Source organism: Raphanus sativus, chromosome 2, assembly GCF_000801105.2.
Source record: "Raphanus sativus cultivar WK10039 chromosome 2, ASM80110v3, whole genome shotgun sequence".
Lineage (NCBI taxonomy): Eukaryota > Viridiplantae > Streptophyta > Magnoliopsida > Brassicales > Brassicaceae > Raphanus > Raphanus sativus.
Window position 1 is genome coordinate 40,159,521 of NC_079512.1, and position 11,743 is coordinate 40,171,263.

General features: G+C 31.5%; 1 protein-coding gene across 1 annotated transcript; it reads right to left on the minus strand.

The window, feature by feature from the left end:
* Positions 1–6,286: 6,286 nt before the first annotated feature.
* LOC108843636 (VIN3-like protein 2) lies at positions 6,287–9,595 on the minus strand. The gene is made up of 3 exons (XM_018616869.2): positions 9,439–9,595; positions 9,190–9,271; positions 6,287–8,457 (listed from the first exon to the last, which is right to left on the minus strand). The coding sequence occupies exons 2-3, from the start codon at positions 9,209–9,211 to the stop codon at positions 6,476–6,478; spliced, it is 2,004 nt and encodes a 667-aa protein (XP_018472371.2). The 5' UTR covers positions 9,212–9,271; positions 9,439–9,595; the 3' UTR covers positions 6,287–6,475.
* Positions 9,596–11,743: the final 2,148 nt, after the last annotated feature.

The following is an 11,743-nucleotide window of genomic DNA, read 5'->3' on the forward strand; positions in this document are numbered from 1 at the left end:
TATGAGATAGAGCATCTACTCAAAACGTGAGAGACCTAAAATATTTAATGTCAAAACCAAATAATCTGGAGCCAAAACCAAAACGTTATTTATTTTTGTTTAAGTTTTGGTTTTTTTTTTTGTAATCTGTTTAAGTTTTGGTTTCTAGTTTAATTCATTGATTTGCTTGATAAAGTTAGATTAATTTTGTATACGTATACATTGGTTATATGTTGGCATAATGGTTTAATATTTAAACTTTTAAAATAAAATTTTAAAAGACTAAAACATATTTTATCATTTAGAGTTTAGGGTATAGGGTTTCATATATATGTTTAAAGTTAAGGTTTGTTATTAGGATTGTGATATTAGGATTGTGATTTAGTTTCTATGACTTAAAGTTCTGAGTTAAAGAATATAGAGTTAGGATTTAGAATTTGCAGTTTAGGGTTATTTGATTTCAAGTTTGTTTTAATGTGTAGTATTTATTAAATATTAAACTGTTAGTTATTGTTGTTATATTTTTAACAACATTATTTATTGTTGTTATATGTGATATATTTTTTTAAATACTAATTTTATTAAGTTTTATATGTAAATGTTTTATATATTTGTATACATGAATATTGATTGTATTTTGGTTATTATATATGATTTTAACTTCAATGATTTAGAGTGTTGAGGGTTATCTTTATTATTTAGGGTTTGGAGTTTGGAGAGTACAATTTGAAGTTTAGATATAAAGTAAGACGTTAAAGTTCATATTAGAATTGATAATTATAATCTTGTACGAGTGTCGGATGTTAGTTTTACGCATATTGTAGGAATTGTAATTTATCATTTAAAGTGTAAGGTTTAATCTTTATGATCTAATGATTAAAGTTTGGGGTAGGTGTTTGAGATTTAAGTTATAGAATTGAGACTATAATTTGAAAAGATTAAACTTTAAGTTTGAATTTTATAAATTTATAATAGTCATGGAATATAGTAATTTTATAAAAAAAAGATAGAATATAGTAATTATGTCACAATTATGACTAAATTAAAAGTTATCAACACCGTAACAAATTGAGACGATATTATTACAAACTTTGGTCACCATAGGTGACATTGTATAAGCCACGAAGTCGTGTCTAGTAGGGACGATATCTAGTCTCGATTTCGTAACAATACTTGTGACTAACCACTTCGTCACATTTTTGTAACTTTTGGCAACGATTTTTCGTTACTTTTACATGTGTCACAATATTGTGACAAAATATTCACGATTTTGGGACCAAAAAAATTAGTCACTGGCCCGTATGTAAATAGTCATAACACTGTGACGAAACTTTTTGTCATAATATTTAGTCACAATGTTCACATTTTTTTGTAGTGTATATTGAATATAGATTGCTTAGACGGTGGAAGACTATTATTGCAATTAGAGTCGGTTAGGACAATAATCAGCCTTCGATTAGCCCCACCTCTAAGGCTCTAACTCTAACAAATTATAGATCAAAGTCAAAGTCAAATTTAAGAGGAGAAAGGAGACGACTAACGTGACAAAGATCATAGGAAGACCCGAAGAGAGAAGAATACGATTCTTCATAAAAAAATCCTTTTAAGGTAGTCTTAGCTTTCTAGGCTTTCGGAGAGATCATAGTTTCTTACATTTTACCGAGGGTTAACTTGGTTGTCTTGTCACCTAATCCAGTGGGTTGAAATAGCTTGATTATAGAAATAGTAGCATACATAAACAAAAAATAGTTACAATATATAGAGATGCAGGTATAAATTAGGATACATACAAATAAAACGAGACATATTTTCGTATTTGAAAACGACATATTAAATATTTTTATGAAGGAAAATTTCCCAAAGATCGACATGTGAACATGTGGCTTGTACGGATAAAAATAAAGATATTTTGAGCAAAATGAAAGAAAAAAACAGCGAAGGACCTAACATTTATTGATACACATTTAGATAATTCACAAGGGCACTAGACACAAAGGGACAACTCTACTTAGAATACAGTTTGGCACTACCCCTAGACCTAATTTTTTCGTGTTCTTGTAATAATTTATATGCAGTTTTCCAAATTGAGTTATGTTATAATTGTTTTAAATTTTACAATGTTAGGTTTTAGATATTTAAATTTTAGTGATAAGTGTGGTATCATGCATGTGTTTTCTTTTTGAATCTATTAGGTGGCCATGCTTGTGCATCTGCTTATTCACACCCCACTTTCTCTATTCACATTCCATGAAATATTAAAACCTTTATATAATAAATGAAAGTTTCCTTTTTGCCTAACATTTTTTATATCTCCTTTTGATCTAATTTTGCATAAATACATAGTATGGCGAGTGGAAGGCATATTACGATGGATTTTATCTGCGAAATCGTGATGTATCTAATCATGTGTTATTCACGGTGATTAGTTCCTCTCGTTCGTTATTATAATTTTCTTAGCTCATAATCGAAGCCGCATGTGCTAACAACATAAAGAGTAAGTGACAACTAAAAGATCTTGAGATTGTACGTCGCAATCCGTTAATGCATCATAATATATATCATAATATGGATACCATCCAACTCTATTGTCAAATCTCTGATTTTCTTTAGTTATCAATTATATAGCTTCATATTACAATAAACTGTGATTTGCTTTTAGAGGGAGTTTTTTTCGTTAAATCAAATACCCATGCGTGGTGCGTGTACACTCTGCTATCGCTGGACGTTCGGAGACCCGTTAGTGTTTGGATCGGATTTTTTTGTTCTATTTTATAACATTTCCTAAGTTTTATTTTAGTAAATTTATATTACGGATTTTATGTCCAATCCTACACTCTACTATGGAAAATTTTATCTACTTAAAGTTCAGTTATTTAGTCGAAAATAAAAGAAGACTAGTAATCAATCATTCAAAAGTAGAATGCGATAGTGCTCTGAAGTAGATATAAAGCTCCATGACAGTGAGATTTATCGGTGTAGGATATAAGAGTAGTTGGCAGAATATTAATAAAGATTATGTTAGAAAAAATAAAATAAATCTTTGCAGAGATTCTTTGGAACGCATATTTTGATTTAAGAAACGATATATATATATATAAAAGTCTTTTCTCAAAAAAAAAAGACGATATATATAACAAATGAATAAAGCTTGAACCGTACAATCACGGAAATAATAGTAAGTATTAAGATTGTAATGTAAGTAGGATGGATATAATATAACACTCCAATTAAGAATAAGCATATCATCACTTTTCACTTTTAATTAAAAAAATGTAACAATATCTTTCTATCTTTGCGTTTATATTGGCGAATCTTATAAAGCTCATTAGAATGACTAATAAGGACTTTTATTTCCCTTTTTGCTGTTAAACGGTTTTAAAAGAAATTGGCTGAAAGTGAAAAGTGAAATCTGAAAGAAACCAAGATCAAACTCGTGCAAGTATAAAACTTTGCAATCAAATTCTTGTAAGTAAAAAAATCAAAAATTAAAATGATTTTAAAGGTGCCGGCTAAAAATGAAAAGTAAAATCTGAAAAAAACGACCGAGAGTTTATGGTCAAATGGTAACGAGAAAGACTTGGAATGTCATTACATTTCAGGTTTGATATACCTGTAATACAAAACTAAATCACAATTTTTGATCATTTTAGATGGATATGGACTATTACTTTTCAGCCCATTTGAATATTTAGGAAAAAGTCAATCCATAGATTGTATTTTCCACTCGGAAATTAATATGTATCTTTAATAAATTCTGGTTTAATCTTTTAAGTTAAAAAAAAAATCTGAAAACAAGATCAAACTCGTGCAAGTATAAAACTTTACAATCAGATTCTTGTTTATGTATCTTGACTATTAAAAGTTATATGTAAATACTAACTTGTAACTACCATTTCGCAAAAAAAAAAACTTGTAGTTGCCATAAAAAAACGTGTAATGTAAAAGTTATCTTGTTTATGTATCTTGTTGATCTTATTTTCTTTTGCAAGTTGGAGAAATGATCCCAAAAAACAAAGCGAAAAAGAGATAACGTTTATCAAAGTGGTATAAATGTTCATAGAGATTTATTGGCACTAAAATTAAGAATAGTGGAATATGGAGCATACTGAAAAAAGAAGTTTGCTGGTTAGTTCAGTCAAAAAAAAAGTTTGCTGGTTAGTTTTTACAAAATAAACGTCTGCGTAGTCATTTGCAACTCAAGAATAAAAAATAAAAAGCTTATATGTACTTTTATTTTACTTCTACAAATCATTTTTTCTCATTGCTCTTTATTAAAATTTCTTACAGTCAAAAAATTTGTTGATAAAAAAAAAATTGTTGCTATTTAGGGTAACAAATTTGAAAAAATCGTGGGAAAAAGGAAAATCTCAACATGTGAAATGACATTGATTTAGAAATTAAAAAATATATTGTAGCCAATAGACCTTATTGGGCTTTGACGCCCACAGTGAATCCACACAATGGAAGAAGTACACAAATTGAAAAAGCTGGCCCTATTTTATCAAGAGTTGATTACCGTATAAGACACATTGTGTCTTTGGCTAACACAAAAAAGCACATTCTGCTTGGTAGATTCTTTGTTTTGTTTTCTAGTAGTTGTTTTGACACTTCTGATCTTGATGAGGATTCTTATTATTGTTATTATCAATTTACCCTCTATTTCTTTATTTGATTATATTCTGAATATGAAAATATATAAATAAATAAATTTGATGTAATGAACTGTAGTTTTTATCTTCTACATTTTAACATCCATTTACGTGTATTTTACCAATTTGAATATTAAAAACATATCCACACATAGAAAACAACCTTGTAAATTATGTACTTATGGACAACTAAAATATGGATATAGAAAAATATGAACATAACATGTGGACAAGTAAAATGTGGACATATATGGTATGGATAGAGAACCAACCAATGAAGGAAGAAGAAAAAAGAAAATAGCACCAGAAAACTGAGTTACTTCCTAGCCATAAACCAAACTTCTTTGAGCTCATGTGTGAGTGAACCTAACAGAGAAGCATGATTAGCCACCAAATCCTTCAAAGCTAGAACAAAAACAAACTCTTACAAGAAGTATAAACAATGTTTTTAATTCTACAAGAGGTTTCATGTACAAAGTTTTTGTGGATGAAGAACTTTCAGCATAATGTGGACGAGGTCTTGTGGACAAAGTCTTGTAGACACAACAAAAGGATATTAATTAGAATCATGTCCACAAAGACAATCAGTAGAGAGAAGTAGTATGACATATACCTTATTCTCACTTGAGAAGGTGATGAAGTGAGTGTCTACAAAACTCGGTAATTAAGGAGGAATCATATTAGCGTTGTGAGAGTAAAACTGATCCAAAACAAAACAATTTAATATCACAAGGAAACATAAAAGAAAATTTGGCAAATTAATTTTGTTAAGCTTACACTTTTCTGGAAATTTCAGTGAGGTCCTAATTTGGATTCAGAACCTCATCCTTGTTACTGAAGAAGACAAACAAAGCAACATTAAAGAAAATACAGATATTAAAGTTATCAACTTTGGGAGGAAGAAAATAGTTTTTACTAACAACAAGCGAAGCAACCATAGTTATGGATCAAATTGTCAAGCAAAAGAGCCAAACCCAAGTCACCAAACAAAAGGATCGATTTGTAGAGAAAACATAAACATGATTCCCTAATTCTATCAAACTCCAGAATGCTAAAGACATATGACTAAAATCAAATCAATCCAACAAAGGAAGAAAGTGAAAAATTGAATCTTGGAGGTTTGGGATAGAATTGACTAACTGGTGAGACGATGACAAGGATCATAACGGCGGCCATAGAATCGTTTTGATGATGGGTTCTGTCAATTGATGATTTTCTGGAATCCATTGAGAGGATTTGCACGAGATCCATAATCAGAAGGTGTCTCTTTAGTTACATGTTTAGATGAAAAGCTTTGACCAACAGAGCTCGTCAATTGGAGATTACTTGAAAACTAGGGTTCTTAATCTTCAATCTCTAAAGAGATAAGATTTTGAGATTTGGTAAAATCAAAAGATGAGTTGGAACACGTTTGATCTCCTTTGCTGAGATTTTTTATTCCCTTTAGTTAAGAAGGAATATGAAAGTCTTTCACCTCAAAAAAAATGTGTTACAAGCCTATTGTATCTTTAGAAGTAATATGAAAGTGATAAAGTGTCTTACCATGTAATTTTTTCTTTTATCAACTAAATGATGGCAAGCTTACACTTCGCCGGGAGATAAGTGAGATTATCATTTTCTTGACCTACTTGTATAAGAAAAAGATCACATAATCCATAGGTATAACAAAACAATGGTTCAGCCTATGCTATATATAATTGGATTATAAACTCCACAAAAATAATAATCCTGACAAGAAAAAACAAAAAACAAATAGATACCAATAGTAATTTTCTTGCATGGAAATGTTCCAACAATGATAAATAAAGTTTTTGACTTTTAATAAAAACCGATTAAACCCCAAATATCTAATGCCACAACTTCATGCAGAAACCAGACTGAACAACCGCAGACGCACCATCACCAACCGCAGCACGCTTACTAGAAACGCGGTCGCTGAAACTATGAACAAGCTGCTCAGCTAAAGCCACAGGATCATCAGTAAAAGTATCTATGAATATCTTCACAACTCTAATCTCTTGTGGCGTCGCTCTCAAGCCATACCAAGTCAGAAACTTCTGTCTGAACTCTTTCTCAATGTGTCCTGAACACTCGAGCTGTCTCATGATCTTCACACAATGCTCAAGTCCACTCTCTGATCCACCGTTTACCGAATGATGATCCCCGTTATTAATACCGTTTTCTTTAACGGACTTCCCGTTTCTAGCTTGACGGTTCTTGGTTTGGTCTGACCTGAAGGGAGTAATGGGTAAGAGATTCGTCGTAGTCGCCGGGATTAGAGTTTCTCTGTTCTTGTCTGGAACAGCTTCCTCATCTAACAACACAACGTTCTTCTCAGTCTGCACAGTGTCTGTTGTCATTTTAGCAGCATTTTCCTCAGTAGAAGGAGAATCTTTTGTCTGGTTCTGAGGAACAATGTAACCGTTGTTGGACTCAGCTTCAACAGAAGAAGGGTTAGAAGACAAGGTGCTGCAGTTTGTGAGAGGGCTTTCGCTTCTTTCTTCTTCTACTTCTTCTTCAGGGCTACGAGTCAAGACACTGATCTCATCGACTCCAAGCTCTCGTGTTCCGCTATAGGACACAACTTTGAAGCAGTACTCAGAAGCTGGAGCTAATCCAGAGACAACAAACCTGGCGTTTGGAGTGAACAATGTGCAGGTTGACTTCTCCTGGTACTCTTTCTCTGTCACCTTACGATGCCAAATACTGTAATGAACGATGTTTGATGGCGAGGCAACTTCGTTGGATGCTAGAATCACCGTGAGTGAATTCGCGTTAACATCCTCGAATCTGATCTTGGCTGAGCTGCGTGGTGAAGGCAATGCAGCAGCAGCTTCAGGAGGTGTCTGAAGAGATTCAAGAGCAGAAGAGCAGAGTTTCTGCACATCAGGTCCTGATTGTAGTCTGTTCACAATCCCTCTACCCATTTTCATAGGGAGACCAGTGATAGGACCAATATCATCTTCAAGACTCTTCACAGCTTCATCAACAACCTCACAAAGATTCTGGTACTTACTCGAGGAGCCCTTTATAAGCTTCTGGACTAATAAGAGACGGTAGCACAGCACATCCACCCTTCTGGTTTCTTTAGCAATAGTCAGCTGCTTCTTCCAACACTCGAGCAAACTGTTTGGTTTACCGCAGGAGACGCAGTAGAAGCAGCAGCAATCACCACCTCCACTTGCGAGACCAGACTTCTCACTCTTGAAAGCGCATTCAAGATGACAAGAGAACCCGCAAGAGTCACCTTCTTCAAATGGAGGGTCTGAGCTGCATGTTAACCAGAGACTAGGATCTTTGTTATCATCATACTTACGGCAAATGCAACAAGAACACCTTCTGCAAAACGAGTCTTCCTGTCTCAGTACGGCCCGGCAAGCCAAGTTGTTGCAGTAGATAGTAGTGTTCTCCTCACCTTTTGTATTAACTGAGTTGCAGCTCCCTGAGGCATTGTTGTTGCTCGTTGGAGGAGCCACGTAGCGAGTAGGATCATCGACTTTCCTTTGTCTCTTTGAGTTTCTCTCAACAGGCGAACATTCAGAATCTCCTTTCTTCTTCGTTTTCTTCTTCTTCTTCTTCTCATCATACTCTCCAGAGTTTTTCTCGGATACAATTTTCAAAAGAGCTTCGATGATCTTGACTTTGGTCAGGCCCGTGTACTTTCTCTCTTTCCCCATTTCAGCGCATAGGATCTGTAGAATCTCTTGGCGGCTCCATGCCTGAAGCACTTCAGTAGCTAGGTGTGATTGCTGCTTGGAGAGTTCATAAACAAGCTGTCTCTTCTCATCAACACTCATTTCGCTGCATTTTGATGAGTCACCTGCAGCTCCTGTTTATATATATATAGAAGAAAACAGAGTCAAAATTCAAAACTTTTTTTGAGTTAAAAGTGAAAGCAATGGAGAACAATGTCATAACCAGAAACACAAAGACTAATACAAGAACCTGCCTTAGAAACTTGTGTCTTGTTCTTACACAAATGATGACAATTCACGTAAAACAAAGTTCAACAGTGTTGAGGTTGGAACAAGGAGTCAAAGAGGGAATCAAAACAGCATGCTAAAGCGAGAGATCATCTTCTTTAGAATGAAGTTGAAAAAAAAGTGGACCAAAAAGAATCAAAAGCATGGGGTTCTCTGTTAGGTAAGAATGAGAACCCAACAAGTTTAACAGTAGTGACATCTCATCGGAATCTTATTCCCTTTCAGGTCTTTTTTGACGCACGATTAAATTATGTAACAAAACTCAATAGTATATTATATCAAAACCAATATAAATGGGAAAAGAAAACAAATAATATGGAGGTGGAACCAATCAAAAGACCCATTATCAGAATCACCAATGAGAAATTTGATAGAAAAAATGCTATTAAGAAGCCAGTAGTAAGGTAAGATCAAGTAGCAAATCAGTGAATAGCTAACCACAGTAAAGTGTCTCACTTTTGAAGTAAAAAAAGAGTACAAAATTGAGCTTACATAGGGAATAACAAAAATACACGAATAACGATACATATTGAACAACGAAAGAAAGAACCCAGAATGTAAAAAAAAGTTGAAAGTACCATCGAGAGAAGAAGAATCCATAGAGAGAAGAAGAACGTTAACAGAGAAGTTTAGTCAAACCCACATTACCACCATAACAACCTGCCAACAACAAAACAAAAAAAACCTGCGATGTGAAGAAGAAGAAGACGACAAAAAAGTATTAAAGTAAAACAAAAAAAAACTAGTGGAGGGTACGAAATAAAACAGAGAGAAAGAGGATTAGACAGAGATCGGCGAGAAAAAAAGAGAAAAGGAGAAGACTTTACGCGCAATAAGGAAAGTTTTTGGTTCGTCGAGCAAACAAGAGATAACCGGAACCCGGTTTGTTCCTCTCTCCCGGCGAACTGAGAAGAGAGACAGCGAGAGGGAGAGAGCTGATGTGTGTGAGAGAAAGCCAAAGAGAGCTCTTTTAAGAGAAGAGAAGATGTGAAGAGGAGAGAGAGAGATACAAAGCATAGAGAGCTGAGGAGATGCAGTTTACGGGTGGGCCCCAAATAGAGTAAAAAAAAGTTTAATTTATACTTAACCTCTTTATTTTATTTTATTTTAACACAACTTAACCTCTTTATATGATTCACGTTATTTCGGTTTGGAGTTACGTTTTTACTACTTTTTACTTCTTTTACTATTGGTACGGTACGTAAAGAGTGTTTATTTACTATATGTAATTTAGTATAACATAAATCTTTTACACCATGATAAGATGATAGCTATTAACTTTCCTTGTCCATTTCTTTAACAAAAAAAAAGAAAAAAGAAAAAGATGAGATAACCGTAATAAAGCTAGTATAACATCAAACATAAACCATATATAGTAAATTTCAAAGTGTTAAAGTATTAAAAGATAAGTTATACGTTCAAACTGTTAGTTAAAATATTGACTTAGTAGGCTTACTCCAAACTGTGGACCATATATCTGATAACAAAACGACATAATTCTAACGCTTGGAAATATGATCGACACATCACACATGTTGCTATTTACATTATCATCGACTAATTTTTAGAACATGATAACCTTTTACCAATACAGGGGATGGCAGTTTTCAGATATAATATGATTTTTTTTTTTTGAGCAACTGATAATAGATTAATGAGAAAGGAAAAACTCAGAGTTGGGCTGAGCCCAAAACTGACAGTTTGTTACATAGAGAGTTTTTGGCCCAAAAGTCTGCTGGCCCATTCAAAACTCTTGAAATGAAAGAAGCGTGAAAAGAGGAAAAGGAAGAGACATATATATATATATATATATATAGGGTTTTCTGTATCAATATTTGAAAAGGTAATATTATAATATAACAACATTAATTATAAGGATTTTTTAAATATATATTAACTAGGTGATACTTCCGTGCTCATGCACGATATAAATATTTATAAAGTAAATAATTTTAATAATGAGCACAGATATAAATATTTATAAATTAAATAATTTTAATAATTTATTAATATTTAATTTCAATTATTTTATAATTTATATAAATAATATTAATTTATTTAAGTTAAACATGTGATTTTGGATATGTGATATATGATTAGTTCGATTATCACTTTAGTATATTAGATATCATCAAATTCTTCGAATTCGATCAACCACGGTATTTTTATTCTAAATAAATTAAACTTTTTAATAATTTGTGATTTTCATTTAAATTGTTTTTTCTCTTAGATATGTAAATATATTTTAGTAATAATATTATATACATTGTTTTAAAATTATATTAAAAAACTTTAAGTGTTGATCGATTCAGAATACATAATAAATATAATAATAATATTTTGAAATCTCATGTATGTATGTATGTTTTACAAAAGAAATAAATTGTAATATTTTTATTTATTAATATGGTTTGAAGCATCCCGTAATTTATATGTAAAACATAAATACACATTACGATAAAATAATATGTTCTTTATTTTACCTTTGATTTTAGATATAAATAAAATTGATTAGTCTAGTTACTCATTTTGTGGATAGGATGACATATATTCCTTTGTATTAAAGTATAACTATTTTAATTATTATTAAGCCAAATCAGATTGATTTTTATTTATCGTATCAGTTCAGTTTTTCATCTTAAATATGTAAATATAGTTTTGTAATATTTATAATAATTTATTGTTTGTTGATTGTCTAAGAATATTTTAAAAATGAATCAATGATCAGTAGAAAGTTGCCTAAAAAAAGAAAGTAATAAAATTTTGTAAGTTTATAAACGCATATCGATATTTATAATAATTAAAATATTTAGTAAGATCTAAGTAATAATATACCTTAGATTTATAAAAGTAAACTGAAAATTATTTTAAATAATCTTAAGTATAGTAATTCAGATTTTCTTATATGCTTTAATTATAGGTATATTGGATTGTACTAACATAAAGGGAAACAATAATAACAAAACTAAATATTAAATAAAATATATATTTTTAATTGTGGAAAAATATAATATGTTTAGTTCATTAAAATATCTATAATTATGTTATTTAAAAATATTTTTTAAAATATGCTTGTGGTAAAATTAGTTTTCATAAAATTATCATTTAACGTTTTAAAACTAAATACAATTT